Source organism: Aythya marila (genome assembly GCF_965140915.1).
Source record: "Aythya marila genome assembly, chromosome: 1".
Taxonomy (NCBI): domain Eukaryota; kingdom Metazoa; phylum Chordata; class Aves; order Anseriformes; family Anatidae; genus Aythya; species Aythya marila.
The window spans coordinates 151213807-151238601 of record NC_139042.1 but is presented as its reverse complement, the minus strand read 5'-3'; the positions used below and the strand labels follow the sequence as shown (position 1 = coordinate 151238601).

Genomic DNA, 24795 nt, shown 5'->3' with positions numbered 1-24795 from the left:
TTCCTGTCTGCCTTTTCTTTGGAAAGAAAAAAAGCATGAAATCTATGACCACCATAAATAGATTCACTCATATAAATATTTCTACAGTAAATTCAAGGGATCAGAAATCTACTTGTTTCCCTTTCTTGTTGCATTGCAGGAATCGATACCATATCTGAACTGTAAAGCATTTGCACACGCCTAAATGCTGGAAAATAATAGTAATAACAGCTTTGTATTCATTTAGCGTACTTTTGGTACCAGTTTATGGCACAGGTGTAGATAATAATTTGAAAGCCATACATATAAGTACACACCAGTTTCTTCTGTATTCCAGCTTCCTAATTAGACACTTGTTTTTCAATGTAAATCTGTTACTATAGTCTATATTATTTCACCAAAGTCAGATTATTTATTGTGGCCTTGGAGGAGCTACTGGCAGCCCCCCACAAGGCTTTGCAACTTGTTTTTAGCACATAGAGCACAGTTACATCCCAAAATGTAGAGGCATCAATGTCCAATGAAGATAAAATAGCCAATTCTCTTAATAAACAGCAGCTCCAGAAAAAGTGAAATGACGTTAAACTCTATGTGGGCATATCTGTATATCCCTTGTACACTTTAGTCAGTGTTGCAGAAGATGGATTGAAATGGGGAAGTCAGAGACTAGTCAAACTGTTTAACTCAAACAGGACACATAAATTAATAAAGTGTGCTTAGTATATGAAGAGTTTACTAAGGAGGTAGTTTGTTTCAAACACTGTTTCATATTGAATGATATTTTATACCAGGGAGGAAGAATCTTGTTCATGTCATGCTAATATCTTCTTACACCTGTAGTGGAGCATTCCAGTCCCCCACCTTGCTCTTTTGATCCCTGATGGAACACTCTGAGTAATCACTCCCTTACCATGTGTTTAGTGCACCATTTTAACATTACCCATTTCTGGTAACCTTCCACAGAGAATGTAAATGCTTACCTTTTACAGTGTGGTAAAGGACTCATTAAATATCATTTTAAGAGCTTGGCTGGAGTGCACGTGGAGACAGGACATTCTCTGAACTAGGTATTAGGAAAAATTTTGTAACTGTGATAGTGGTCAAACATAAGAACAGGCTTCCTAATGAGGTTGTTGATGTCCCGTGCCTGACAGTGTTCAAGAGGCATTTGGATAATATGCTTTAATAATGTGCTTTAACTTCCTGTTACCCTGAAGTGGTCAAGAATTTGGACTCGATGATCTTTGAAGGTCTCTTACAACTGAACTATTCTATTCTCCAAAATACGAGACCAACTTTCACTATTAATACGTAGCCTTTGCAGGTCTTCCCAGAAGTAGTATGTTCTTGTTAGTTGACTATAACAAAGGAGTAGGAGCAAGAAAAACAATACTAAAATAAACATAAAACCAAAACAGCAGTAAAAACCTGTATCATGCTCTTGGCAGAATTTTCCTGAATGTTAAAACCCTGTTAAATTTTAAAACTTTATCTATTTCCAATCAGACTCCTGAATTATTCAGTGTAAAGTGGCTTTATATTGCAAGAATTTGGGGTGTTTTGTCTATTTTGATTGTTTTTTTTTTAAGGGGGTTCTTGAAAGTACACATTTTTATGGCGATGGGAGTATTTTCAGTGCTTAGCTTTTTCGCATTTTTCTTTCTTGGTACTTGCCTCCATTTTGAGAAGACTTTAGAATTCTGTATGTTTCCAAAGGTGCTGTAAATAATAGGAATGTCATAGCTCAAAGGTTTAGGCAGTCTGCTTTTGTGTTACTTACAGGAAATTCCTCTGTTTTATCACTCAGCTAAACAATTAAATTTATAAACAATCTGCCATAAGTGGTATGGGAAATATATTTAAATAAAACAATGAAAACAGAACAAAGAGAAGTAACATTGGTATTTTTGAGTCTGGTGGAGTCTGCCCTTGTCAAGAACACAATTACTGTTTGGCTAGCAGTACTACTCATCTCAAAGGATTTGTCTAGCTCAGCAGAAGAGTTGAAGTTCAGTACAGCTAATGAAACTTCAGTAGAGTTACAACTTTCAAGATAACCTATCTCACTTGTTTGCTCAAAATATACTGAAAGACAAATCTGAGTGCATTCCTACCCAGAACTAGTTTTTCTCAATGGGTGTTAAATGGCCCACTTGGAAGGAAAGATGTTCTCAGAGAAGAAATACAGCTTCTTTGACAATTCTTCCTGATCTTCTAGAAAATGCAGGCAAATGATTAGACTTCTGTTGATGCTGTGGCTACATAGCAGAGGACCATGCCTCAGAAAGTCTCCTTTCTTGTGTCTATTTCTTTGAAGTGGCGAAGAGGACTGGAGAATAAACAACAAACGAACAACAAACTCAGCTGAAAATTGCTTTTAAGTGTAAATGAATATTCCTTGCATTGGTTGCCATGTGCAAACAGTGTTATCCTGGAGACTGGTATTCATTTGAAAGGTTACCGTGACTAGAGAGTTTTACTTTAGTTGCTAGGATCTGTTTAATTGTAGGAAAGGAAGATGGAGACAGGTCATGATACTGCATTAGGAGGAATGAGTTAGGAGAGTCCGAGGCTTTTAGTTCAGATGGTGGGATCTTCATGACATCAATAGCAGATTCACCATCTGACTCGAAGGTCATCAGTGAAAAGAGGCATGGAAATGTCTCTTTTTCTAACCGTAAAATTTGTAGCAGGGAATTTGTCCTACTTGGCATTGTCCAATAAAACAAGGAGAATAGGTATTTGAAAGAACTGTGTTTCCACTGGCACAGAAGTTTGCTTGTTCTATCCTGTAAACTAAAGTTAGGCTACTGGTCCTTTGCCTATAGGATCACCACATTTAATTTTAGATATAGTTTTGCAAGAACAGAACAAAAACGCTTCTAAACATATTGTCAAAGAGATTTTTTTTCCCTTGTTCAGAGTTTCTGGTTATCAGGGTTTGACAGAACCTGATGTGGCAGGTGCAGAATTTGCCTGTAAGAAGAGAGATAGGGAGAGTATTGCAGAACTGAAAGATGCTCGTGTAGCAAACACAGCTGTTGTTACGGGCAGGCACAGTGTGGGTTCTCCTTGGGCAGCTGAACCACTGCACCTCAGTCCTGCTCTGCAACACCCTGAATGCACTCCAGTGATTAAGCAACTGGCCCCTCAAAGCAACGACACTTCATCTCCTTTTCCTGCTGCCCTTCATTTGGTATCCGTTGTAAGAGCACTGATTGCAGTGAATCTGTCGGGGATTCACAGAGATGTCCTGCCTGCTCTTACTGGCATTTCCTTCCAGTTTACTATTTAAAGCATGTTTTAACTGAGTATCTCTGTATTTTAATACAAGAAGGGATGCCTCAATTCCCTGCTTCTGTAGGGAATCCCTACTCCTGTAGTGCAGAAATTCCGAGAAAAGGGAGCCATGTCAGTGTAATCATCCCTCCCCTGCGTACTAACGTATTTGTTGCAGCCCCAGCTTTGAGCTAGAGTGCTAGATAGAGAGACACAAGACAGCAGGGGTGCTGGGTCATTAAGAATAAAAACTACAGGAGTTTCTGTAGACAGACTGTGCTGTCTACTCTCTACCATGAATGTACAGCAAATCCTGCATATTGAACATTTCAGCTCTCCCCAGGTCTTCCTCTGCCAGGTCTAAAAAGGCAAGTTTCTGATTCTAGTCATACCATATATATCATGAGACATAGGCAAACTATTTGTTCAAGCCATTTGGGAAACTATAACTGTCTTTGAGTTCCAGAGAGTGGGAAGAGGAGGGGGAAGGGGCAGTATGGTTAATTCCCTATAAGAACACCGTCGTTCAAAAATGCATTTCGCTCCCAGTGGAAAAGGAGCTTGATTCCAGTTTTGTCTTCAGAAAACGTATGTTCAAGCCACAAAATCCCAGCAGCTTTTAACACCCAGTTTGACATAACTGACAGTCTGTTCTCATGGGGGCACTCAGCAGAACTGCGATAGTGCAGAGTTTGCAGACTCTGATAAATATGCATTGGCACTGCCGCACAGAGGGAGGCATGTAGAATGAGCGCTTAGTCCTAGTCTGCAACTTTCCTGCTTACCTCTCTGGGGCATCTAGTTCCTAATTATGACGGATTTTATAAATCTGCTGCAAGGGTGAAAAATACTCTCTCTCAGCCAGTTTAACACAGCCAAGCTCTTATCAATATTTTCTAAGTGCAACGTAAGTTTAGTTTTTCCGAAGCAAAAGACTAAACACTACTAAAGATGTTGGGTCAGCTGGGCAAAATGTAATGGAAATGCTTTGGGAATGTATTTAGTTTTCAAATGTGATGCAGTGTCCTGTGGCTAACAACTCTCCTTGAAAATTCTGCAGCTGCTGGTACAGTGGTCCTTTTCAATGTTTTACTTAATTTCTGAAAAATGTAAAGCTTAGAGTGTCACGGAAACAGCCCAGAGGTTATAGTTTCACATTGCAAAGATCATTGCCGTCTCTACTTAGGTAATTCTTAACTTCACTAAGAGCTGGAATTATTTTAAATGTACTCTTATCTTTTCCAAAGACATGCTAAACACCATGTTTCATTTGGGAACAAAGAAAGGCCAAAATTACACAACATGTTGCTGGCAGCTAGGTCAGCCAGAGGATCTGTAAGAAATTACCTTCTCTTCTGTCTCAGTTAATACTGCCTTGCCAATGAACTCCCTTGTATATAGACATCTGTGTGTGTCAGCAGAGTGTTTTTCTCCTCTCCTCTCCTCTCCTCTCCTCTCCTCTCCTCTCCTCTCCTCTCCTCTCCTCTCCTCTCCTCTCCTCTCCTCTCCTCTCCTCTCCTCTCCTCTCCTCTCCTCTCCTCTCCTCTCCTCTCCTCTCCTCTCCTCTCCTCTCCTCTCCTCTCCTCTCCTCTCCTCTCCTCTCCTCTCCTCTCCTCTCCTCTCCTCTCCTCTCCTCTCCTCTCCTCTCCTCTCCCTTTCCCCTAGCCCCTTCCCCTTTGCGTTTCCCTTCCCTTAACATTTTCCTCCATTCTCAAAACTCACACCTCAATGGAGATGTGAGCTCATAGTATAACATCAGATACTTCTCAAAGTAGCCCTTAAGAAGGCTGCCTACAACTTTGAAGTAAAGCATATGTCTAAGTATTTTTATTATTAGGACTTTAAACTGTGTTATAAATAGCTGCAAGAATAATAATCTGTGTTTTTTGTTTTTTTTTCTTAGAACAAGTAGAGTAAGATAAACCAAAAGAAAATCTAAATTAAATAAAAAAGATGACATATAATTTCCAAGTAAGAGTCACAAGTCAACACCGGCTGGTAATTAAAGCTTATGTAATCTAATGACTGTATTCCATGGAGACCACTTTGCCTTAATGGAGTTAATCTGAGAATCTAAAACCTTTGTCATCATTTCCCACTTTTCTAACACGTCAGTCTATTTTATGGGAGATTTTTCTGGCAAAAACTGTAATGTATGAACTGTTTTCTCTGATGCATGTAAATGCATCAAAAATACATGTTTCATTTTATATTTCTAGCTGTCCTAACAATGGAAGAATAATGGAGAAAGCAATGTTTAAAGAAATCTGTCCATGAAATCTCTTATTAATTTCCAAAGTGATTCCTGTAAGTTAACACAAAACAAGACAATCCATAAATGAGGCAGCTCATGCATCTTAAGATCTCTCCAATAGTTTGGGGAGCATTTTAATCAATACTGGATGTGAAAGGGCTTGAAAAATCTTTAATGATTTCCACATTGAAATTCTTCCCATATGGATCGTCATATGGGCATTAGAAAAAAAAATAAAAAAAAAATCCCAAGCTGCCTTTTATAATTTCTGTTTGAAGTTCTTGTAACCATTTGTTACAGATATAAAAGGTATTACCTTGTTGTGCTTCTCTTAATAAAGTATAGGTTTTGGAAATAAACCCCCTGGGCTACTGGCCTTTTTATATTCTTAGAAAAAAAAAAATCCTCTGTTACAGAAAGAGACCATACAACCAAGCAGCTGCTTTTTGAATTGCTAACAATTGAGCTATGGAATAATACAGAAGGGAAGAGTGAGTCTTGGTTCACTACTCCCTTTTTCAATGATAGGTTTTTGTATTTAATTCTGTGGCACTGGCTATTCTAAAAGAATGGTCCACAATGCTTGAGCAAGCAGATCAAAACTGTGATGAGGAACGAGAAGTTTTAAAATGTAAAAATAAGACATCGTGAGATATATATATATATGGAAATGAGTATCTCAGGATAGGTTCCTAAAGGTCCTGATTTTTCAAGTTATTGAATTATTTTCATTTTACTAAATGTTATAGGACCTCAGCAATTCTGAAAATAAAAGCATTCTTTTAAGCTCCTATATTTAGGTATAACTGCCTGTATTTAAGCATCCATGCTTGAAAATGTTGGGCAGAATCTCTTTTCATTCACTTTTGAAGAAAGCAATTTAGGTAAAGAAATGTGAGCTGTTCATATGTAGTTTACACTACCAGGTAGTATTCTGGCCTTAAGGTAAGCAGAAATAATTTAATATACGAGGATTTACAGTTCTCTAAGTAGAGCAATTAAAACCTTGGGTTTCCACTTGCAGGGAAATACCCATATTTTTAAAGATCTTTCTTCTGCATTAAGCATTTTCCATGTACCAGAAACAGCGAAAGGTTGTATTTGGTAAAAATTCAGATATTTACACTCTCTGAGATCAAAGAGATTAAGTGATGTCTGGATATTGAGGAGAAACTCCCTGGTCATTTCTGTATCTGTTTCTATAGTGAGGAAACTGGAAAACTGGGAGATCAGAGCTGAAGGGCTGTCTGCTCTGAAAGCCAGGATACTGGAAACCTTGAATTCCGAGCATACAAATATACATGTAAACTGAGAATTTTTTAAAACCTAATAATTTTGTAGCAGAAATGTATCAAAAATGCCACATATTGACCTATAGTATTCAATTGCTGTCACCATTCACAGTATAGTGCTTCATAGCAGTACAAGATAAAACCAGCTTCTACTGTGTGTGATTTTTTTGTTTTCATGACATGCCCGGTGGAGAATGAGTTGTATGGTATATATCATATTTAGCTGTGCTTTGAGTTGGTCAGCAAAGGGAAAGGCAAAGGAAGTTCAGCTCACATTGTGAGTGAGAGAAGAGGACGTTTGTGTTGGTCATTACTCGTTCTGAGACTTCATTCCAGGTTCTCTCCAATCCAAGAAAGAAGTCCCAAGTTTCAGAGAAATGGAAGGAAACCATTGGGTCATCCCTTTAACTGCCCTGCCATTGCAGGAAACCACAGCATAAAAGTCCTTTCCATAACTTGATCTACCTTCACAGCAGTTTCTTTAACTACAGCATCATATTTATGCAACTCATCATATGAGTTGCATATTTTTATGCAACTCAGTTTCCTCTAGCAAACCTCAGTGTCTTCATCTGCTCATTAAACTTCTTCAACAGGCATACCACCTTCCCTTGTACCCAAGCAATGGACTCTCGAGCTTTTTTTTGAGAGACTTGGTTATCTCCCCCTTCTTTTCCCAATCTTCTTAAACTGTAGCTGCTAAATGCATGTACCTCTCCATATGGCTATCTCTTAACTAGTCGTAGGAGCAATACTGTTTAATTTCACTTTTATAAACCTTGTATACCAAAATGTCTCTGTCCTGGAAAAAAGACCTATCCAAAGAAGGAAATAGCTTTCAGTAGCACCAAATGGTATAGCAAAACATCTAAGGCTAATGAAATGTATCTTTCAGCGAAGTCCTTCTTGATTCCCATGATTGTCACTGGTGATTCAATCAAGTTGGCAAATAATTAAGAGGAAAGATAGCATTCTCATATCTCTTGAGAAAAATTTCTCATCTTATAGACTCTCTTCTGTATCTTTTACAATGGATGATGATTGATCTTCAAGCTTCTGCACTTGTTTCATAAACACTTTGAAGCAATCCATTTCTTTTTGGGCTTTGCAAATGCAGACCCCAGAACAGGTAAAAGATGTCATCTGTGTGTATGCTAGTATGGTTACCTTCAGAAGATCTTGCACATTTCAGCCTGTGCTCTGTTGCCTTCTAGCACCACAAACCTCAAACAACCCTTTTCACATAACTAAAATCTCATCTGGAATAAAATTTTCTGTGGCTGATGCACATACAGTTGTAGATGTCAGCAGGTCACTATTCTGTTTTGGGGATACATTTCTGTAAGTGATAATCCTCTGCTTTGCCTCTGACACATACTTTCCTTCCAGCTGAATCTTTACCATGAGGCTAACGACTTGAAAGAGATTTCTGTGTCAGAGTACAACGACTCCTTTCTTCTTTTTCCCAGTAGGAGCTGAACTAAAGAAAATGTCACCCACTTGTTCCCATTTAAGTTTCATACAGTCTAGGTCATTCAGATAAGTGTAAACTGCTACTGAACATCTGAGCATCTTTGTATCGGATTTTTTCTTTTCAAGTAGTGTGTTTTATCTTCAAATATTTTATACCAATTCCATTTAACTAAATGACGGTTTGAAAGAAGATGTAGCTTTCTTGTTTTTTAACTGATTTTACTCTTCTGGTTCTACTTTGCAATATATAGATAAATGACCCTGGAAAAAAAAAAAAAAAAAAGAAGCAAGATTACTGAAGAACACCAGCTGGGAAATAGTCCTACCAGATACCAGACTCAGCCCCTGCTAAGCAGACGGACCTGTATAGAATGTGTGTGTTGACAGTCTATGCCTCTTTGCCTTGAAATACTGCATTGCCAATACCTAGATCCACTGATTTTGCACCTTTGTTTCTCTTGACCTTTTCTCTGCTAATGAAATACATTTCCTGATCACTGCTATTTCCTGATTTTTTCTTGGCAAGGTGCCTGGTTACTGCGGAATCTGCATGAGCCAGGATGTGGTCTTCTCTCCTGCTGGGCTGGCGAAGCAGATATAATTGCTGTGATCCCTTTGGCTTGGTAATGGGACCCTCCACAGCTGGCAACCTACAACTTTTCCCTTTCCCCTGCTTACTGCAGGGCACACAGGAGATTAAAAGACCTTTGTCCTTTTGGAAAGCATGTTGTGGCTTAGTGTTTTGGATATTGTTAAACTCAGATCAGTCATGGGTTTATTCTGCCATCATGATTAACTCATATATAAGGCTTCTTACCAGCCCTTTTTCTGCTTCTCCTATAAGCATATAATTTGATCCACAGTCCCCTTGAAACCAATAGAACAACTTCACTGAGATTACTGGATATTTGGTTGGATTTTATGTGCACTATTTCTAATGCTGCAAAATCCAGCCATACATTGCTTATTACTACAGTCTCTTTTTTCTGCTGAGAGGTGTTATGATACTATGAACCATTATGTGTATTTTCAGGTTTTCTTGTGGACTTTGTCGAGTGAAAAACGATATTACTCATCAAAGCAGAGGAAAGTAGCATTAAAGAGAAAGGCACATATTCTTCATTAAGGCAGGAAATGGAGAAAGAAATAACCTTCATCTTTTGGATTAAGCCCAAAAGTATAATGGAAATGTGTTGGCCTGAACTAACATAGATTTCTTCACTTCTCATTCACACGGCAGAATGTAGTAGCATCAGTCATACTCCACCTTAACCAGCATCTGAAATGAAATGGTCCTCTTTTTTAGATGAAAAATATCATTTGACAAGTACACCCATTTACCTTTATAAATTTCACAGTAATGAGACTCCAATAGTCTGCCCTTGGGATCAAAGAAAGGTTGAACCAATCCTAAAGACTAAATGGACCATCTGTCATCTTGGTGGCTTTTGCAAACTCTGTCCTTCTCTGCTTACAGTGGAAGTTGCTAAGTTAGCGATAAACATGGACGACTACAAATCATGACTCACTTCCACTAGCAGGGTTTCATACTTCTACCACAGAAGCTGAGTAAAGATCAGATTGTTGCTTACTGTCCCTCAAAGAGAGAAGCAAGGTTAAGGAATTTAAACATGGTATTTGTAATGTCAACATTCAGATTACTGTAGAAAAGTCTGTATACTGTCAGACATTGCCAATCTTGTTGATACTGGCTTCACTCATCCTGGCTTTGAAGCTTTTCATGGAATCATGGAATGGTTTGTGTTGGAAGGGACCTTTAAATATTATCTAGTCCAACCTCCCTGTAAATCTCTCACTAGTTCAGGTTGCCCAAAGCCCTGTCCAATCTCATCTTGAACACTTCCAGGGATGGGGCATTCACAACTTCCCTGGCAACCTGTTCCAGTGTCTCACCACTCTCATGGTGAAGAATTTTTTCCTTATACCTTACGTAAATGTACCCTCTTTCAGTTAAAAACTATCAGCCCTTGTTATATCACTACAAGACCTTGCAAAACTCTCTCTCCATCTTTCTTATAAGCCCCCTTTAAGTATTGAAAAGCTTCAGTAAGATCTTCCCAGCTCCAGGCTGAACAACGCCTGATCTCTCAGCCTTTCTTAGTGGGAGTGGTGTTCTGATCATCTTTGTGACCCTCCTTTTGACTTAGGCCTAGTCCTGAAATTACAGAGACGAACCCAAACTAGTGTCTGAGAGTAATATATTTTCTTTGTTCCTGCTTTTCTTGAACCCTGTCACCCTTTTAGGAACAAGGACGTGGGGAAATTTGCAATTTCCAGTCTATTCATTATTCCAGTACCTAGAAGGCACTCACTTGAAACATCTGGTTTCATGTGGGACAGCTGTTGATACCCCAAGTTCGCTTTGTAGAAATGATGCATGTAAACTCAATAGTCTGGAACGTTATCTCATTCAGGTGATTATTTTTTCACCTTCCGCTCCACCCCTATTGCTCTACAGAAAACTATTTTTAACATAGAGATAAATTACCATGTTGACTTAGAACTGAAAGCAATCACTTTCACAACCCATGGCTCAAAGAGGGGTTAACTTGGCTTTCTTTTAAGGGTCTTGTAGTAGTAGGGATCAGATCCTCAGCTGTCATAAATCTTTACATTCCACTGAAGTCAAAGGAAGTGTATTTATTTACAACCACCCAAAAACTGATCCAGTATTTCTATTATTGTTCATTCAAATTGTAAGTGCCTCAGCATTTTGGCAACAGAGCAGTACTTCACCAGACATGATGTACGCTTTATCTTGCAACCTTAGACATGCATAAAACTTTGTAAGCTATGATGTTGTCCTTCTACAACAGAAATTACAAACCTTTGGACCAACATATTTTTCTCCCTTCTCATATCAGGCGAAACCCACTCCACTTTCACCTCATCGCGGATGCAATTGCCAAACAGATCCTTGCAACTCTGTTCCAGACGTGGATGGTCCCTGCTGTGCGCATAGACTTCTATGATGCAGATGAGCTCAAGGTAAAGACAAGCACAAATGTTACTCATGCACTTCTGGTTTCATGTCACCCTTTTCTATTCATCTGTCTGGACTGGGGATTGAAGGAGAATAGCATTAGTCCTGGCTAAAAATAACCCTAACCCACATGATTGTAATCTCAGTTGCACTTAACTAGAAGAGACTGATTTGCTAAAACCAGTGAAGTTTTTCTTCTAATGGTATATATTTTGTAGCAGCTTAGAATTTTACCTGCTCTCAAGAGGATTCTGTTTTTCTGGGTTGCATTGCATCTGACCACATTATGTTTTCCTAAGGATGCTTAGGAAACCAATGGAGGAATCACAAGTATCTTGTTTAATAAGCCCAAGTCTGTTATCAGAAACAATCAATCTCCTTGCATTTCTCAAGCATGGGTGTGTAACAATGTAAGTACATGTACTCTGAAGAGGTATCAATATTAAACTTTGAAATAACTACCCTTTTTTATCTGGATGCCCTTTCAAAAGAAATGACTGAAGAAAGCAGTGTTCCGATGGGGGAAAAATTGACTTACTCAAGGCATGAAGTAATTATCTTCTCACAGAGTTGAAAAGTTTAAATTAGATTACAGAGACGCAGCACTGAGATTAAGCTACATGTTTTTTAGCTGTGGATGTAGACAGAAGAATTCAGATTTTAACATTTGGAGTGTGTGGCAATCATTTGTATGACTTACCAGACTGTTCTGAACTACGCCCCAAAACAAGTCAAAAAGAAAATTTAGAAAATTGCTATGCTAATTAGGGGGTAAATTCAAAGCACACCAAGTTGTAGAATCTTGAATACAAAATGTTACAGAAAGAGGTGGAAAAGGGAAAAATTATCCTGAAGTAAAATATTTTCTTTCTAGCTATTTTTATTTATTTATTGGTTCTTCCATATGAAGCTATATCAGGTATTAACCTAATTAGCTAGAGATCTCCCTTTTGTTCTTTATAGCTTCATAGTAAGGAGGAGGTTTGTTCTTGTTAGTCTTGAACATATCTATATTACATGTACTTTTCTGTAAATTGTAGGAAATTACAGTACATAATTAGCCTCTCAGCGGGGCAAGACAAGCCTCTTAATGTTTTCCTTCTGGTCATTTGGGTATGGTCCAATCCAGCTAAGTAAATAATAACCAAGAGAGTTTACATCAGTGATCCCCAACTTACTGATTTATAGGCAACAACATTGTGCAGATAAGATGCTGTAGAGTAAAGCCTTGTTTTGTGCCTTCCTCTTCACTTTAATTTTTGTGTGGCTGGCAACCTAAGGCAACACTGGACTGTCTTGCATATAATCCATAGGCTTTAGATTTGGAAACCACTTTCTTACTGGATGTGAGTAATGACACATAAATACAACCTTACTGGTCAACCATTCTTGCTCAGAGCATACTAAGCAATTTCCCTGAATTCAATACTCAAAAAACACTCTATAAAATAGTACACAGCATAGATGAATGTGATGGACAGCAGGATTTTTTTTTTAAAAAGGATTTTTAAAAATCCAGGAGTAATACTGGCTCATATCCAGATCATGCAGCAAGTTTTAGCAAAAAACTGTTTAAGGAGCTGTTTAAAGGCAGCTGTGGGAGCTCATCTCTTTTGTTTCCTACATAACCTCTAGAGAGGATTTAATGATTGTTTTGGGTTCATGTTTTTGACATGCACTCTTGGGAGCTACATTATGCAGTCCAGTGTTAGGAAAATGTAGAGCTTATTCTGGAATGTTTTACTTTTCTACCTTTCTCTGAAGTGATCTATGAATCCACTGTTGCAGTATATACCAAATCTCAGTTTGAAAGGCCCTCCATAGTGCTTTTTTAAACCTGTAATCAATACTAATTGCTGATGTTTAAGAGGTTTATACTGAACAATAGCTTGAGAAGTTTCTGCTTAGCTTTCATTCACCACTGTTTCATTGTTTTGGAGTACATTTTCACTGCTACAGAAAACATTTCATTTCATGTTTGTTTGTTTTTCTTCCCTTGGGTCAAGTATGAGCTTCCAGCCCCTTGCTTCCTAATGCAGCAGGAGCGGGGCATGTTAGCTTAAGCCCTTTAGTTCTAGGAAAAGTCCTGCTTCTGCTCAGCCAGTGGAAGGGAGCACATAATGTTAGATCCCCCATAAATAGTATGAATGCTTGTTTGCTTTCAAGTAGCTATTTTGAATTCAGGCAACACAATCCACTAGAGTATTAATTTTTTAAAAGGCAAAATTTGGAGACAGAAATATTTGGAAATGTTTCTTAACATCTGCAGCTCTTAAAGGCACACTGTTTAGTTTAGAGTAAGAACAACCAGTATCCTGAAGGAAAGTAGAGGAAATAAGGCTCTGTAGTAGTTGATGTTTCCTCTCAGGTTCTAGAGGAGAGCTGGATGCCTCATAGCAAGAAACGGAAGACAAGGTACCACTGAGTATCCCAGATTTTCTAGTGCTGGCAAACAAACATAGCACTTTGTATGCTGCCGTGAATTAACCATGTCAGATACTCCTTTTAAAATTTAGAGAAGACTTATTTTTCCTTTTTGCAAGATGATACAGCTGTTCATATTTATCCTGCAGCACATAAAGCCTACGTTCATTCTCTCCGTGGAGGTAGGTGCTGCCAAACTAACACCAGCCTACTTAAAAGGGGCATAAATCACAGGAGAACATACCCACAGCGATGTCTTTGAGGCACATGATAGGGGATGCAGCAGAAGAGGAGGAGACCTGGCTGTGGAGCTGAACCAAAGCAACAGCATTTCCAGGAGAATGGTCAGACACAGTTGAGATGGGAGCTAGGCAGATATATTTATTCCAAACTGTCATTTTTATGATTGTAACTGCAAGTTCTAGTAGGACTCTTGTAACCTCCTCCAAAATAATTTGGTGAGTCTTCTCATTGCCTTACCAGTAACCACAAGGGAGACCTGTGTTTAAAAGATCTTCCTCACCTCAGAAGCCGTCTATATTGTGGACTGTACTGGCATTGCAACTGTCTCCCATTAACTAAACATGCTACCTGCAGTTAGTAATTAGCAGTAAGCATCCCTGAAGAGTGGAGAGCTGGTAATGGCAACAGTAATAGAGACATTTCATAGCTGCTGCAGAGTTTGTGATTTTTCTACTCGGTATGGCCCACATGTGTAACACTTCCACATCCACATAGCCACATACGGCTCTGATTTCAAACTGGAAAGTGACTTGGCATTGTAGATTCACTTTATATGCTCACATCAGCCCTGTCATTCAGCTTTGGTCCTAATGCAGTAGATGTAGCTGTTATAGCACTGCCTCTCACCAAATAACTAGAAATGGAAAATTATCTTCTTTGAACATTAAATAAAAGAAAAATATATACCTGTGAAACGTTGATCTAAAGGACCCATTACAGCTGTGGCTTGCAAATATTGTGCTGCAGGTTATTGTATTTTTTCAGTTCAGTCTCACATGAAGAAAGTCCAGAGCTAACCATTAAAGATGTGCACACACTAGCACATAGCACTAGCACTTCATTATTTGATGTGGAATCTCATGCCAGTTCATTCACATGGAAGTACAGGCATTAAACCCAATGTGATCAGTACTGGCCCAGAGCAGAAGGAGCAGCTGATAAAGCAGTACTGAGTATGTGATGTGTGGAATATAGATGAGGCAGGTTTGTTTTTCCAGATGTTGCCTGACAGACTGCTGACAACATCAGGTGAACTGAGGGAAGCAGAAGGTAGAAGGAGCAGTTGTCTGCTCTGCTGTGTGTGAATGTTGATTGCCCAGATAAATGTAGTCTCGTCATCACTGGTAAAGCAGAAAAGACACGTCCTTTAAATAGTTGGGCTCACAAAAGGGCTGCAGTTGATCTGTGAACTGGAAGGTAGGGGTGTTGATTAGGTTTTTGCAACAGATGAATGTTTGATCTGAAAGCGAAATGTGAAAAGCTTTTCAGTTTTCTGCACATATGGACAATACTCCAACATTTATTGTTCCCAGAAACAGTAGACTACAAATCTCAGTACAGATGCTGCCTCAGGTGATTTCATACCTGAAATGTTGGAGTAGTCCATAAATTCAATCACAGTAAGATGCATGATCCAGAGAGGAAATTCAAGCTGGAATAATGTGTGGAATAAGTATTACCTAACTTAAGGCATTTACTTAAGCATGAAATGAGTTGTGTCTTAGAAGTTCCATTTTCTTGCCATCTGAACTGTGAAGGTCAGATGTTGACATCGTTTGGTCAGACAGAGAGGCAAAGACTTCATTTAAGTATGAAAAATAATTATTTAATTGTAAAAGTAGTGTCGCTGGATCTCAAGGCTGTCTGTGTGCATACCCAGTCCACTTAAGTTGTTTATTCCTCTGGTGGTCCAGGAACTCTTGGGTATCACCTGCACAGATGAGATAATGGGCTGGTTTGAGATAGCAGACCAAACTGAAACTAGTCAATTGACTGAACTGCTGGCCATCTGCAAAAGTATTTGACAGATTGTAACCGGAGCTCTCCCAGTGGGAATTTCTGACAGTTCTTGAGATTCCCCAGGCAGTCCCTGCTGTGCCTACACCAATTTGTGTGCTTAAATGTGTTGATTAACATCCTGGATGGAGAATCTGGTGGTCTCAGAGATTCTCAGGCAGTTCCTGTTGGAAAATTCATCAATTGTACAAGGGTAAAAAGCTTGTAATTATTCAATCAGAACAGTTCCTACATGTATAAAAATGATCATGTAGGACAGCGATCTTTTGTACATACTTTAGATAGTTAGGAAATGTTTTGTATGTAGGTTAAGGTGATCTATAGTGATGGATCAGGCATGTACAGGAGTGGTCATGTAGGACAACAGCTGGATTATAAAAATTGGACAGAACAGTGTTTGTTAGGGAGTCTCACCCAATCCAACTAAGATACAACTGCAATGCCCCTTAAAGTGGAGCTCCCGACACTGTCCAAATAGCAGCCAAGTGTCCTGTTTGAGAAACTGGATTGTCCATGAAAGAGTTACCCTAAGCCAATATCCCAATAACAAGTTAGCTTTTTTTTTTAACATATGCTCTGTTCATAGCGTCTGTGCAACAAATGACACCAAAAGCAAATCAAATACCGTGACATTTTTTGTTACCAGGAAAGCTTTTCCAATGAATGATAGCACTGGTGGGGCTGCACATATCATACATTGCCATAGATCAATTTTGGAAATGTGTTCAAGAAAGCACTTCCTACAGAACTTCAGATACCACCTGCTGAACATAGGCGCTAAGGACTTGACTGACAATTGGGAGGATGTGAGATATCTGATGAACAGGTTATTAGTTTAGTGTCAGTCACATCAACTACAGAGGCAACAGCAATGATAACAGCGTTGAGAAAGCCTTGAATAACAAAACTGGCCAGCAGCCTCCTGTGTCCCACCGTTTTCCTTGTCAGGCAGTTGCACTGGATGTTGCAGAAGCAGTCATCCATAACAATTTATTTTCACAGCACTAGTGACTGGCTACTAGCTATCACTGACTAGAGTAGTTAGACTATATTTTCATTACACAGCATGCAGATTTTGTATGGTTCAAGGGCACTGCATGATTGTTAATCTGTTAAGTAGTTCATTATATGCCCCAGGGGCAGACACACAAAGTTACAAAGCAGACATACATTACTTTTCTTCCTTTATTTTCCACTTCACATGCAAGCTCTAATTGTTATTAATGCAGTACAGGATGTGAAACACAGTGCCTATTTACATTTACATTCATATATGCAGTGGCAGGTATTCAATTAAAGCATTTCTACACCACTGTGGTTTTGGTCAAATGTTGTCATGTTATGGCAGGCTTGCATTTCACCTGTGTTACACCCTTCTGTAAGCTTGTCTACTCTACACATCTGAGAAATAGTAAGCATAGACTGCTGCTGCTTCCTGCCCTTTCCCTGTCTCTTTTAAGGGATGTTTAACCTGGTTTCAGCTGGGATGGAATAAATTTTCTTCGTAGTAGATGGTATGGCGTGGTGTTTTCTATTTAGGATGAAAATAATGCTGAGCAGTGCTTGCACAGAATCAAGGACTTGTCAGCTTCTTATGCTGCCCTGCCAGAAAGGAGTCTGGAGGTGCTTACTGGGGAGGGGGTGCTCATTTGCTCAGGGGCTGGCTGGGTATTGTATTGGTCAGCTAACAATGAGCAATTGTGTTGTACATGACTTTTTTGTTTGTTTTTTGTTTTTTGTTCTCGTTATTCTTTTCTTATTACTATTTTCTTCACTTTTACCTTTCTTATTAAAATGTCCTTATCTCAACCTGTGAGTTCTCAAACATTTACCTTTTTCAATTCCTTCCCACATCCCACTAGGGGGGATGAGCAACTGACAAATGTGTGGTGCTTAGCTGTCTGACGGGTTAAATCACGACAGCATTTTCTAAAAAAAAAAAGGGGGAGAAAATGCAAAATTAATATTTTCAAAACAAAAGCCTATAGATAAAACATTGTACAGATTTCCAACTTACTTGTCTTAGTTTTAAACCTGAATTTTCTCATAAAAATTCAGACTTTGTGGATTTGCTAATGAACATAATGAATACCAGAGGCCTGAAATCTCAGGTGATAAAATGTGGTTGTGGTTGTGACACAATGCTACCATGCTAAGAATTGGGTGCTGTTAGCCTTCCTTCATCAGTCATTTTCAGTATTGATGTCTAGACCTTAACAGACCCGGTTTTGTAAGCTGAGGTATTTTCTTGCTTCCAAGCAAGACTGTTTAGAAGGAAATAGGTGTCCACCAGGAAACAGAGAGCAATTCAAATCCCCCAGCACAGCTGAACCTTTTCAAAGCAGTCAGAATCTCTCCATGTTGACCAAGCACCCTCAGTACTGCTTCCTCTGCCCTCATGGTTCCTCTTCAGCACAAAGTAGCTGTGCAAAAGTACAAATTAAAAACAGATAAAATATAATAATAATAATAATAATAATAATAATAATAATAATAATAATAATAATAATAATAGGTTTTCCATCACTGTTTAGACCCAGAACATGAAAAAAAAAATAGTAATTTTACATATAACATGTGGGTCTTAATTTTGTGCCTATTCAAAACAGACTGTGATGAAAGAAGGTCTATCTAGTGCTGTGGAAACCAGTGAGGCCAGTCAAAATTTGATCATGAGGACGACAGTCATGGCTGCTGTTACAGATATCAGCAGTTGTCCTCTGCTTAGTGATACCTACCTTTTGGAAACAGTCTCACCTCTGACTTTGTCTGTGGAGGGAGGCAAGACAGCAAAGGCTGGAGAGTTTTTCGCAGATTTTTGTGCAATTTCTCCTAGGATTTGCGCCTGTTGTCAGTGTCATGTAGGATCTGGAACTGCAAGGAATTGGTATACTGGGATGAAGCCTAGTAAGATGCAAGAAGGTACAGTTTTTTCTTGGGCCTCACTCAAAGGACCCACTATGCATACTGTATTATGTTATGCAGTGCTTTAACTGCACATATTAGGATGAATTACAAGTTTTTGATAGTGACACAAACTGCAATTTAAGCAGGCTATTCCAAAGGAAAGCATCATGCCTGGCTTTATAAACCCCTTAGACCTCCCTGCTGATGCTGGTATCTTGGAAACACTGGAGTTCTTTGTTAATTTTATAACTTATCTCTAACAGTTCTAGGCTTCTTTGAAGCTCCACCTTTTCTTTATTCTAGGGAAAAGTGGTACAGTCACTATGTACTACATGCACAAGGAAGCCAAGGTAGTTGTTCTCCGTGACATATGTGAAGTGAGGAATGAGGAGCCAATGCTCTTCTACAGCCATCACCCACATTTGTGTCATAGTAGCTGACTCCTCTGTGGCATTTCAATAGGAAGGATTCCTGTTTGGCATTCAGCTTCTGTAATGTCACTCTTACTGCAGCAACATGTGCTGCACCTCCAGGGAAAGCTATTTTAGCAGGGGATGAGAAAAGATAAATAACCGCACATGAGATTTTCCAAAGATGATTCAGTTTTACAGAAATTATCCAATGTACCCTGGTGAAAAAATAATTTAAAAACATGAACTGCCTCAAGCTTATGGCTGCAACTATTGTTTGTACTATATATCCCCATTACAACAGCTGTTTTCTCAGAACTGTATCATCCTTCCATGAGAAATTAAGGCATTTTGCTGTCCTAACCTCACTTTTTTTCTCCACTTGGAAATTGTTTAATGCTTTGATCTGCATATGGGTATAGGTTGTATATTCCCTGTTCTTGCTGGAGAAAGCTGATGGTCATCCTGTATTCCAGGACAATTTCTTTTCTTGGCACTCGCAGGTAAGAAGCTGTGAAGACATATGAGTATGGTCTTAGATCTTAATAGCTTTTCACCTGCTCATAGGGATCCCTCCCTGTCATAGGGCACTTGATTATTGATAGGAGAACAGCAGTCAGTGTTCAAGGCATTCCTATGCAAGATAGGTATTGATTCCAGTATCTTATAGAAGTGTTTTGATCCTTGCTGTTAGATTAACAAAGAAATGAAGTGTTTACATTTGTATGTCTGATTGATAAGCTGAAAAATAAATAAAGATAACAGTCTGGAAAGACTCCAAGAGTATCCTTGATTCACCACCAGGGAGTTGGAATTGCTAGAATTCATCATTTGTAAAGTGCTTAGCTTTAACTTGTTTCTGAGACACATCTGAAATTCAGGAAAACATTGCAAAATAGCTCACATGCAAGCTCCTTCCTGTTGGGTGGCCAAGTAGGGGTAGTGTAGGTAGAAAATATTCTGAATGACTAGGGCAGAAATAGCAGCTCTTGTGGTGAAAAACAGTGTTCACATCACCCAGGCAAACCTCCTCATATGACAGTTTTTCCTGACTCTGGCAATTATAAGCCATGCTGTGTGTCTGACATAACACCAGCACACAGTGAAGTCACTCCCGTCATAGGTCTTCTCTGACTGTCTCAGCCTGGGCAAAGACATTCAGACTGATTTGGTGCTTAAGTACTTGCTTCAAAGGGGGAATTTGTAATAAGGTCAGTAATTAGATGACATTGATGACAACTCTTTTGGAGTCAACTTGATATGAGAAAGTTTGAATTCCTAAACCATGAAATTTCATTCCTGTTAATGGATATATTGCTTTTCAGATCAAACTGACTTCATCTTGCTTAAGAATAGGTTTTTGGGGTGAGATGCTGGTGTCTAGGTCTCACCCTTTCAGCAAGGATGAAAACTCAGCAGCATTTTGAGGATGAAAACTCAGCAATGTTTTGATCTCCTGATAATTTTCTCATATACCATTCCATTACTTCAGGTTTGACCCTTTTCACAGTTGAATGGATTCCACAGTTTTTATCTAATTTAGATGAAAGCCTTTATAAAACGGTTCCAGATGTATTGTTTTAATCAGCCACTTAGGATCTGTGTTGACCTGTCTATCTGACTGCATTTTTATCTGATAGTCCTTAAGGTGAAACTGCAAGATTACATGGAGTTAGGATGACACCAGTGGCCTTAGTCCTCACTCCAAAAGTTTAAAGAAATGTAAGAAATACGTGGCTGCTACATGTATACATCCTTAAAATGCTGGTCATGCAGAATCACAGTTATCTGAAGCATCTGACCAGTATTTAACCAGAACCTAGGCAAGCAGCTAAGCTGGGGTCATGAATATCAAGCTCAGAATTTCTTGCTTTGGTGGAGCCCAACTTTCCCAATTACATCTTTATTTTCTTTGTAGTGTTTCTCAAGTTAGTTCTGTATTGTTTGAGAGACATCTTATCTCTTTCTACTAACAAAGAAAAAAATACTTTGTTTCCCTGATGCTTTAGTGCTTCTTATACTAGGTTATTGTCAGTTTTGCTTGTTCATAATTGTAATACGTTTTATCCTTTTTTATCCTTTTTATCCCAGATGCATTCCAGGAGCTTTTTAGTTTCCAGGAGTTTTGATCTATTGTAATATTTACCATTGGAGAAAAGAACATTGTTCCATGCAATTTTTATCATCTTGCACAATAATTGCAACACAAGAAGTTCCCACTTACCTGGCCTCTAGCCCTGCAGGATAGAAGACCATTTGTTTTCCCACTAAATCTTTGATTTTGATGAAAATAAGAGAAGAGAGAATGCTTTATGGGATGTGTCCTTTATCCCATCAGCAGAATGTGTGTTCCACCCACTAATGGGACTCTTTCTTGGTGCAACATTTTCAGCTGTTGAAGTATCTTCAGCCCTGAATGTAGAAATGGTAGAAAAGAAGTTTAGGTCTGTAGAGAGGTGATTTTACTGATGAGATGCTGGGTAATGGCTAGTGACCTCCTTCGGAATTCATGCTTTTTTTTTTTTTTATATATTTATATGCCACATTTTGATATCATATTAGGATGTCAGAGGTCTTATGGAAGCTGCAGTCCCACATCCCTTCCACAGATCATCTTCTGCAACTCCAACAATTGCATTGCAATACCTTCTGTTTTGTGTTGGATACAAACAAGACTAGATCTTTTAGTCTTAAAAGGATGAGAAGTGCTTTCCTCAACATTTTTTTTTTCACATTATAATATGTTAGACCTGCAGTTTCCCAACAGACATTGCAGGTTATTAATAATGACTATACCTATTCTGCCACCTTCTTTAATCATCCTAAAAAAGTACTCTTTCCAAAATCTAATAGGAAAGAAAAATCCCACTTACCTTATTTTTGTCATTGAACAGAGGCTATCCAACATAACATGTTTATGCAGGAGATGGTGTTGCTTTTTATCCTGGTCACTGCATCTTAATGGCACCTGTTTAGCACCATGCCATCACTCAAACTACAGATTGGATGCCTCTGGACTTTAACTCCAAGAGCTGCATGGAAATTTGCCAAAACACATAATGGCTGCTGCTAATGTGCATGTGTTTGCATAGTTACTAAAATTAAAAAGTTGGCAACAATAATATTTTCATGGATTGTATCTTCCCTGCTGGAACAGTACAAAGAGCTTGTTGATTGAGTTCATGCGGAATTAAACCATCCAGTTGATCTTTCTTATCTTTCCATACAAGTGAACTGAAAAGGGCAGCCATCAGTTGCTTTTGACTTGTGACCAAATTCTGGCTGCATCTTCTTATCACACAACTTTTAGCAGAAAGCTCTGATTTCTTGCTGTTTTGTCTAGTCCAGCTCATGTGTTTCTCTTTTCACTCGTTAACTGACAGAAAGGTTAAAAAAAAAAAAAAAAGTTTATGTTATTTTCTAGGGGCGACTTGTACTGTTGCCTCTGCTGGAGAAGCAGAACTGGAAAGCTGGTGTTTGGTTTATTCTCACTGATGTCTCTCAGGGTGCTCTAACTGTTGTAGATCCTCCACCCTTGATTGCAACACTAAAAAAACAGTAGAAACTGGAAATTGATGCCAGAGTCCCCAGAGGAACAAGAAAAACCATTAAATGGGACTGGCCAGTCTTGTCTTTTCAGTTCTCCAATCTCATCTTGCACAAAGGAATAGAGAAAAGCAGAAAGGACACCCAGCATTTTGGAGATAGCAAGAAACAGTGGAGAAAACTAAAAATGTCTCAGTGAGGGTAAAGAGAATAACTGATTTATAGCCAAATGGAAAATGGCCATTTGAGTTTGGTGGGGTTAAACAAGGAGGGAGGGATGGAAACCTGATGGAGGAAAGCCAGCCAAAGCCTTATTGGGGAGGAGCCTTTGCTACATAGATGAGAATTAATTTGCAGTCATTCTCCTCTGCTGTATGCTGATGCTGATTTGGAAGGTTTTGTTTGTTCTGCCCCCTTAGTGCCTAACCTTACTTTCCAGTTGTGGCTTGCTCCACAGTTTCTGCATTTGCTCTACATTATCCAGGACCCAGAGGTTCAGACAATCATCTATTTCTATCTCAACCTTTTTGCTCACTGCTATTTGTATCCAGACTTGTTGCATGTATGTGTGGAAGATATCATCTGTTCATAAAGCAAGAGATGAGACGCAATTCTATTAAAGTCACCAGTGCTTCTATGATGAGTAAGAACAACAGCAGTCAAGGCCAGCAGAAATAGAAAAATAATTTTAGCATAAATGTATAAATTCCCATCCTCTTACAGTTCTCTTATAAAATTATTGTTATTTTTCCAAGTACCCAGGCATAAGAAATTCTAAATCTAGAAAAGTTACACGGCTTTGCTGGGTTCCTGGTTTCCTTGGCAACCATTCATATAAATAGTAAGGACCTGTTGTGGGGGAGGGAATATCAGTATAACTGAAACCTGTGAATCACCTAGGAAAAACTAAATTCAAGGTCAAAGTTATATGTTCTCCAGCAAGTATTAAGAGAATACTCTGTTTTCATTTAAGTCAGGAATCAGGCTCTTCCGTTTATGTTTGCTAAATAGATGACAGGGAGGGAGCAAAGGCTTGGTTTTATTTTTGTTTGTTTTGTGTTGTTATGTTTTGTTGTGTTGTGGTGTCTTTTTCTTCCCATAAAGATGACATGCAAACAGCTTCCTTTCAGCATTCCTCATGAGGAAACTATTACAGGTGATCATCACCTTCTCCTCCTGGGCTCTTTACTCAGTCAGAATTGATCTCTCTCTATTTTGACTCTTTTTTGTTGATATTGTTGTTATTACCTGTGAAAATACAGTATGCTAAAGACAGACATAGACATGAATGTTACCTATATTTATTTTTAACCCCCTTATCTGCTTCTTTCTCAAAGATTGCATTAACCCAGTCTCAGCAACAACATATTGTTCTTACTCTGCTAAAGCAAGAGAGTAATAAAAGGGATCAGCCAGATAACCCTGTCAAGAGTTTAGATGGGAGGCACAGCCAGTGTGAAATAGGAAAGATTATCCTGAAACTAACCCTGATCTGTGCTAATGTTGCTGGAATTGTGACTCTATTTTCATGAATGTGAGAAGGGGCATGGGAAAAAATTGCAGCAGGATGAAATTCTCCTTGTTTGAAACTGAAAAACAGTGATGAATGACTGACATCAAGAAAAATTCCTGTCCTGTGCCAGCGATATGTTTTTTTCCTCCCCTTTTTATTCTTTGTATTGCAAAAAAAATTACTAAAATGATGGTCATTTAAATGGTGACAGTATTTTTCTCCAGCTGAGAAACTACCTGAAAACTACAGTTCTTTCAGCTTTGTCTTAAATAGAGGTCACATGCTTTGAAAAAAATAACAATTTTATCTCGCTACTTCTAGCGTTCATAGCAGCAGCAAAGCACTAAACGAGTAATGAAAAAGCTATGACTACAAGTTATCTACTGTGTCTAGGAAGTTATTTACCCAATCTGAGGAAATAACAGTTGTTATTGTTAACTGATTCACACATCAGAATTTCCAGGGCTGTTTCCCATACTTGGGCCATTTATAAGGGCTGCCAGAAGCCAGCAATTACCAAAGAATTTGGTTGGTCTTCCTTCACAAGGAACCCTCCAACTTGTTGCAAGTTCTTGCCCCATGTAACTTGCACTAGTTTTCAGATCATTGTCCAACACCATTCAGAATATTTGTGCAAATCTACAACACTCTGTTTTTATTGTGCTGCGGTGTGG

General features: G+C 38.7%; 1 protein-coding gene across 2 annotated transcripts in view; it reads left to right on the top strand.

Moving 5' to 3' along the window:
* The window catches only part of LARGE1 (LARGE xylosyl- and glucuronyltransferase 1), a 282370-nt gene that overhangs the window by 141611 nt on the left and 115964 nt on the right, over window positions 1–24795 (top strand). For both annotated transcript variants that reach the window (XM_082763070.1, XM_082763071.1), the window contains one exon: window positions 11163–11286. In XM_082763070.1, the coding sequence (XP_082619196.1) occupies window positions 11163–11286 (124 nt within the window). The remainder of the gene's footprint in view (window positions 1–11162; window positions 11287–24795) is intronic.